Here is an 8,319-nt window from a genome sequence, read left to right as displayed (position 1 = left end):
GACAAAAGCTTATTATGTTCTTAAAGTCAAGTGATTTTTGGGGGTTTCCAGCTGGATTTTGCCTACCCAAATTCCCAAATTATTCAGCTTGCCAAATCCACATGCAGAGGTGTAAATGCAAGTTTGGTATCATTTCAAAGAAAACCCTTTGAATTTTCCTAAAACACTGTTGAAAGTGATTAAAATAATTGTCTGTGTTATAATAAACCCCTCCAAAAAAAGAGGCACTTTATTTTTTTAACTAAAATTTGAAAGTTTACCTTCGTAACGCAAGTTCTGTGTGGTCTAGGTTGCTGTAATTAATTTTGACATTAAAAAATGTCTCTATCATAATCTATGCACAAGTTATTCTATTCCAACTGATGAGAGGATGATTATGAGGGTATTGGGCCAGTATGGACCTTTAAAATTTAAAGAATGCGGAAGTAAATGACATCACGGACCCGGTCCCTGGCACCAGAGTTAGGGAGGTTGATCTAAATCTTAACATCTTTGTAATTACAGATGTTTTTACTGAAGATAATTTGTACTGTGTCAAATTTGCATTGAGAATTGCACAGAAAAAGACAATAAAGGAAATATGCTGCAATGATGTATACATAATTTAGTTATAATGTAAAATATGCTACCGTTTGCCCTCAACAAAAGTTTTTAAAAAAATGGAATTGAAGTGCCATTTACTGTAAATATTTATTAAAGTGACCAGATGTACCTTTTTGTAATAGGAAAGTCCTATATTTCAGCTCTTTTCAACTCATACAATAAGAGGTTTCAAATAAAGATGTAAACAGAATAACTTATTAATACCGCATTTACCTCAGAAAAACCTTTCAGTGTCCACAATTCATTTGTTAGCAAGATGTTTGCATTTAATCAGATATTCATTATATTTTTTACTTACCGTGAGATTCATTGAACAGCACAACTTATTAAATCTCTTGATTTATAAAACTACTCTGATATTTTACACTCTTAACATCATTATTAGTATATTTGTATGTTTGTGATGAGGGTACTAAGAAATGCAATACACAAATACTTACATGCCTCTTTCATTTGAATCAAAATGTGTTTGCTGTGCGCACATTTTGCTTACTTGATGTAAATCACATTATATCACCTTTGTTCTTTGAATAAAACACTCTGGAATGTACTGTGTTTCACAGCAGATTCGGGTGATCAAAAAAAAGCAACTTAAAGTCCAAAAAATAGGGCAAACCATCAAACAACTGCTGCTCAAACATGCTGAAACAAAGTAATTGCAAAACATACTGAAAATAAACTAGAAACGAACTAGTTTCGAGGAAGCTTCATATATTTTGCTCTTATAGATGAGGAAGAGGAGTTTTGCAGTCTAATTTAAATGCACGCTTTTCTTAGGATTGGGGTTGCCAGGGCTTGATATTAACACTTGCCAACATACCAAATGCATGTGGATTTCAGCACTAGCATGTGGCACAGTAAAAATACCCATCTTAATCAGGGAGTTATTCCTTGAGTAAACGTTAAGTGTTGAAAAACAGTGCATGTGTATCAGTATATTGGGTCCATGCATTAGCTTTATAAAGGGGCATTACAACTATATTTTAATCATAAACTTTAATCATATAAAGATTTATTTCCCAATAGGGCTGTGCGATTAATTGAAATCGACTCTCAATTTGAAATGTTGCGATTAGTTAATCGAAGAGGCTGCAATATAAAATATATTTGTATACATGTAAACAAAAATAACAGATAACATCTTCAAACATCTTTATCGTCATCTGCTATTCTTCCGAAAATTAAACATGCTAGACTTTCTGCGATGGTGTCGTTAGGCATCGCAGACATGGTATTGGGTGTCGTGAACTAAGCCACATTACACAAGAAAAAACAATTGAATCTTGTGTCATGATGTCCATTTGTCGTTTACGACTTCCCACGACACCCTACGTCAAAGAAATTTGATCGAAATTGTGTGATCTGTCGCAGAATTGTTGACACGGCTTACAGATTATTGAGCTGAAGCTTGAATTAATTTAAAATTAGCTTGAAGCTTGAATTAAATCCTAGATCCAATTGCAATCAGATTTTTTTCCACAAATTGCACAGCCCTATTTCCCAAAAACTAAACTCCAGTGAGGGGAAAACGCTGAATGGCTAGTAACTTTGAAAAACACTAGCCACAGTGGCTGGTGAGCTACAAAATTAATGTCAAGCCCTGAGGGTAATGCTCTGAAAGTCCAAATCATTGGATCACATGCTAACTAACATTATTATTTACAGAGGATAAGTGGGAACAAGAGAAAACTTTCTAAAGCAGCACAGCATCACTTCAAACTATAAAGCAAATGGCTACCATCCAAACAGCAAATACCCACAGCTCTGCTCCATCCACACACCTTCCATAACCGATGGATTTTATTTAGTTCCACTGCATGTGGTAGAAAATGAGGTAGATAAGGGGTTAAAATAATTAAAGGTGCTGGTGTGAAGCATATCTTTGGGTCATTCGCTCATGCATGTACTGGTACAGACCAGCCAATGCACATACTAATGGTTCACTCTGCAGTCTCAAAGCTCTACATGTGTGGCACACCCATTGAGGGGCGGTCTTTGTGTCTGGTTCCCGCCCTCTGCATAAGCCACACCTCCAGGGCTGTGATGCCCCGCCCCACTTTGCCTCCCGTAATAAAGCAGCATGCTGGAGCAGATGAGAGGTCCAGCAGAGGAAGAATCGGGTGTTAAACGAAAAGTGTTAATTATTTGTTTTACACTGCGTTTATAGAAACCCAAAACTGTCATCTCTTAGAATTAATAATATTGAGGAATGAATGCACAAAAAAACTGTATATATTCATAATCACAGGACTTACGAGGACAGTACGACAGCGACAGCATCATTCAGAACACTTTCTCCAAACAGCAGAGCATACAGGTCAGCATCCACATGCAGCTCATTGAAGATGGCCAGAACTGTCACTAGAAGACAAAAGAGTGTCAAATCAATATTACGCGATGCTTAATGTGTAAATAACAGGGGGTGTGATTTAGAGCTGTACAATATATCATTTCAGCATTGATATCGCAATGTCTGAATCTGATATAGTCACATTGCAGAATCTACAATGTCAAGTTAGGATTTTAATTAACCAGTAACCACATTTCAGAAGACGTAATTTGTGGAGTCATTGTGAAGTTTAACCATAATAATAGAGTAAAAGATTTTTACTTGGATGTGTTTTTAAGGCCTGCGACAGTAAGATTTAAAGCAAATTTAAACCATTTGAGAACAAGAAATTATAAAGATAAATTAATTTGCCAATTTATCATTTCAAAATCCCTTTTATCACTTTATCATTTTAATTATTTTTAACAAAGAAGATAATATAGTGTGTTTTTTTTTTTTTTTTTTTACATTTTATTATTGAATTTTTATACCTCAATACTGTTCGACTCTACCGAAAACCATAAAGCGATGTTTATTTCCTATTTATCTCTGGTCTATTTTCATCTGTGCTTTGATTTATTTTATTTTGTATATTTTTGGATAATTTTGTATATTTTATGCAGATACACTCGCCTTCAAAAATAATTCCAATCAATGTAAAACTATGAATATTTTCCGAACAGTTACTTAAGTCATATTATATTCATATATCAGAAATACAAAATATCCCATTCATTCATTTTACTTCGGCTTAGTCTTCATTTCAAAGATCACCAAATCAAATCAAATCACTTTTATTGTCACATCATCAGCGGCACGTGTGCTGTGATGAGTGAAAAGCTTAGACCACAGAAGAATGAAGCGGCAACTATTCCAGCATATGTTTTACGCAGCAGATGCCCTTTCAGCTGCAAACCAGCATTGTGAAACACCCATACACACTCACACAATTTGGACAATTTAGTTTATTTAATTGACCTATAGCGCATGGAATTTGGGGAAAAGCGGAGCACCCGGAGGAAACCCATGTGAACACGGGGAGAACATGCAAACTCCACACAGAAATGCCAGCTGGTCCAACTGGGCCTCGAACCAGCAACTTTCTTGCTGTGAGCTACTGTGCCCCCAAAATATCTCAATGTCTGTTTTTTTTGTCCAACATCGTGCAGCCCTAGTGTAATTCCCTCCAATGTCTCTTGTTTCTGCACTTTAATTTTATTTCAGTATCACTAAAAGTTACTTCTTTTCAACGGTGGTCCAAATCCAAAATGATCTGCTCAGTTTCAGTTATTATTGTTTGCAATAGCCATTGTGATTAAATAACAACAAATCCAAATAGTGAATCTACTCCACTTTACCACAAGGCTGCAGTCAAAAATGTATGTTTCATTTAGTCACAAGGTCAAGCCGTGGTGTCTTGATCTATTGGTCCCACAGCTTCATGTGATAAAAAAAGTGTGAGTTCACGAAACTTAAACATTTGGACACCAGCTGACCAGTTAAGTACTCACACACACACCTTTGGGCTGAACAATTTTCACAAAAATTTTGCTTATTTTAGTGTACATGGAGACAATAAATGTATTATTTTCCAAAAAAAAATTTAAATGTTGTGTTTTCAGGCCCCCAAAGCACTGTTAACCTTCAAATGAATTGACAAAATGCTAAATTTAAAAGTGCAAATGCCCACAAAAACTATTAGAAGTAACTAAATTAATATTTTTTACAAATAAATGTGTTTGGATAATACAGCATAATACAACCAGGAATAAAGCTGTGGCAAAAAATCATTTGAGAAATCAATTCTGAGATTTTCAAAGCACATCTTTAATCTCTCTTGAATCGATTCAGAGCTCGGTTTTTAACATTTCATGTATTTTGAAAATCTTAGAATCTACTCAGAAACATGTTTAGGCTCTACAAGGACTGTAATACCTGGATCAGTGGCTGAGACGATCGCACCAAAAAAAAGGCAATCAGTGAAGAAGAAGTCACCGCCCAGATGACCAATTTTCTTCATCAGCATCACACAGCCATACATTAACGCCCTGAAAAACAAACCACACAAGTCTGAAAATCTCACTCTCATTTCTGGAGCAACCACTTGAAAAAAAAAGACCATGTGTACACACTGACCCAATGATGAAACACGACACAACAGTTCCCACAAACGCATAGGCAAGAATAGAGCCCAGATTTCTGAAAAAATGTCTCTGAAACACAAACCAGACAGAAAACAATTCTAATGAATAATGGTCTCTGATTTGGCTATGATGTGTGCTATATCATCTTGTGCATCTGGAATGCATTATTTATTACAGAGAGAAAAGCCTTACTCGTTTCAAACTGTAGCCAGCATGAAAAATGATGGGAGGCAAGAGAATATTGAAAAAGACCTCAGGGTCAAAGGTCACCTGAAATGCAATCAGAAAGGTAGACTTTTCATTCACATGTATGAGTATAATGAGAAATCAATACACAACTATTTAAAAACACTGACTCCAAACCATTGAACAGTACTACAGGATTAAAACTATGAGACCATCTGAAAATGTCAATCGGACATTTGCATTACAGATGTTTTCAGTTGTTGTGATGAAAAACAAGGGTTATAACTCTTCCGAGGTTAAAAGATTGGTAACATGTCTAAATTTCTCTAAATGACAACATTTCTATTTGAAATTTGAAAGAAATGTCATCAGTAGTTTACAGGATAAAGAAAAACAATACTCCCAATACATAACTATAAATCATGAATCCAGAAAAAAATTAATTTTCAGGTGGTTGCAATTATTTCCACAGCTGTACAATCCTGTAAAGGTGCTGTATGTAAGTTTTTGACTCTTCTAAAGCATAAAAATACCATAATAGTTGGCAGATATTTAGGAAACATGCCAAGTGAACATTCTTGTTTATCTGAAAAACAATGCTGAAGTCAGATATTCTGTCTATGTTTTGGTTCTTTTAACCCGCCCACTTCAAGTTTAGCCAATTATATTTCAGCACCCCAGGTTGCCTTCATGGAAAACAGCGCATTTCATTCATTCGTCAGAGAGGCTCTCAAATCATATGCCCTCGCCTGAAAATGCAACCTGCGGTGGAGAGTAACAGTCCTGAAACAAGACACCGATTCAGAGTTCCACATAAGGTGGTTATTAATTAGCAAATAATATAAATATTGCGAATGTAAACATTAGGTGAGCAGGCTACATTGTAACCCTGTGTTATACGCTACATGATAAGCAATTTGGCTGTTTGCACCAGACGAAACACGACGGAAATTTAAATACAGCCATTTAGAAGCACAGATTATGCACTCATGTACATGCTGTATCACTGATATGTGTCGGATTGCACTGAGTCACAGTTCTAAAGTTTAATTTCGAACGTTTAATTTTATTCTCAAGATCTGAGGTGAACTATCTGCTGCTGCTTTCAGTAGTAAGGCAATAAATATCACATAAAACGGCATTCAAACTCGCATTATTAGCATTTAACACTGAAAGCACATGAGGTGAACCTGAGGTGATCATAGTTCATCCTGTTGTTCACCTGTGAGAAACAGAAGCTGTCTCTAAAATATAAATTTCAGGTGTTGGTTAGGACAAAAACTCCTTTTTAGTATGGAAAATATTTCTTCTATCCCATGTCGTTGGTTTTAGTTAGAAAATGGTTCAAATCAGCCTTAAATCTGCCCAGTTGGTGGAATGAACTCCCTAACTACATCAGAACAGCAGAGTCACTTGCTGTCTTCAAGAAACGACTAAAAACTCAACTATTTAGTCTCCACTTTCCTTCCTAATCTGCAACTGCCTCTCTGGCTATACCACTAACTGTACTCTCTCTCTCAAAAAAAAAAACACATTACTAATGCTTTGCGTCTTAGACTTTACACACCTGAAACTTGTCTACAGCACTTGTTCACTGCTGCTCTTATAGTTGTGTAAATTGCTTCCTTGTACTCATTTGTAAGTCGCTTTGGATAAAAGCGTCTGCTAAATGACTAAATGTAAATGTAAATTAGCCGTTAGTTTCGATAGTCAGGAACACTCACGTCAATCTGGCAAAGACTCGTCAGAGGAGGAGCCGAGTGAAAATATGTTTTGATCAAGGAGTGCAATACCTAGTTCAACCACTAGGTGTCAAATTTACATACTGCACCTTTGAAAATCATCTCTTCCAAATGATTTAAATGAAAGAAAAGTTAAATACGTGACTCTCGATGCAATTGAACTTCAAAAAAATTAAATCAACATGCTTTAACTGATCTTTCAGCTAAGAGAAGCATTTAAGCTTCATTCATCTGCCATCTGACAGAACTGATTTAACAGAGAATTACAGTTTAGAGACCAAACAACCAACCACAGATTACTTCTGTCAGGCACTGAATTAGTATGTGGGAGTATGTGTGCCATAATTAAATTACTGGTATAAAGTTAAATCAGGAATTTGTTTGAAGCATCTGGGAGTACACAAAGGCATTCAGCGAACAGACAGGGTAGTGGTTGCCTACCTAAAAATACAAATGCAAATAGGAGTCATATTCAAATAGACACTCGATTCCCCACACCATTTGTGCTTGAAATGCAGCTTTGGATTTAATTCATCTGATTCTGTGCTGGAGGTCAAACAGCTGTTGTGATGTGATATTTTACCTTGCGGAGCATCTCGTTGTCCTGGATGTCATTGACATTATTGGCACCAATCTCTCCTTTCAGGGTGTATTCATAGAACTTACCGCTGACATTGACCAGAAGTGTGGCTGGACTGGCGTTGACACTACAGCTCAGCGTAACATTGTTTATGTCGCTGGGCACATGAATAGCATAACGCAGGACGACACCCACAAGCAGCCCTGATGACAGAGAGAGAAAAATATAGCATTGGCTTTTTAATATTACAGTATATTTCAAGTTTGAATGTATTAATCCAGTGTTTCTCAACCATGTTCCTAGAGGACCACCAACACTGCATGTTTTGGATGTTTCTTTTGTCTCACACACTTATTAAAGATCTTTCAGTCTTTGGTTAAGGAGACATGGAAAATGTGCAGAGTTGGTGGTCCTCCAGGAACGTGGTTGAGAAACACTGTATTAAGCTATTTATGTATAATATTACAACACAATTTCACTGGCTACTTTTTTAGCATAACAGGAGCTGAAATTACCATGAAATCACAAAATTATGATGCCCAAAAATTACGCGGCTTTGAGCAGATCACAACTTTTTTGGAAACACATCTGCCTGTGCACCAGGGCTATTATTGTTATATAAATGTAAAAACGTCAATGTAAAGAATCCTAACAAATATTACTAAAATCAAATATTACTAAATTAAATATACACATTAGATTAGGGCTGCACAATATATCGTTTCAGCACTAATA

At 36.0% G+C, this 8,319-nt stretch overlaps 1 protein-coding gene across 1 annotated transcript in view; it reads right to left on the bottom strand.

The window, feature by feature from the left end:
• Positions 1–8,319, bottom strand: part of slc9a6a (solute carrier family 9 member A6a) — a 32,598-nt gene that overhangs the window by 20,758 nt on the left and 3,521 nt on the right. Inside the window, exons 2-6 of the mRNA XM_056471778.1 lie at positions 7,588–7,787; positions 5,269–5,346; positions 5,069–5,145; positions 4,868–4,980; positions 2,859–2,964 (exon numbers count right to left, since the gene is read on the bottom strand). Coding sequence (XP_056327753.1) covers positions 2,859–2,964; positions 4,868–4,980; positions 5,069–5,145; positions 5,269–5,346; positions 7,588–7,787 — 574 coding nt within the window. The remainder of the gene's footprint in view (positions 1–2,858; positions 2,965–4,867; positions 4,981–5,068; positions 5,146–5,268; positions 5,347–7,587; positions 7,788–8,319) is intronic.

The sequence above is a fragment of the Danio aesculapii genome, chromosome 14 (genome assembly GCF_903798145.1).
Source record: "Danio aesculapii chromosome 14, fDanAes4.1, whole genome shotgun sequence".
In the NCBI taxonomy this organism is placed as follows: Eukaryota; Metazoa; Chordata; class Actinopteri; order Cypriniformes; family Danionidae; genus Danio; species Danio aesculapii.
Note: the sequence above shows the minus strand (reverse complement) of the source record. Positions and strands in the feature narration are given on the sequence as shown.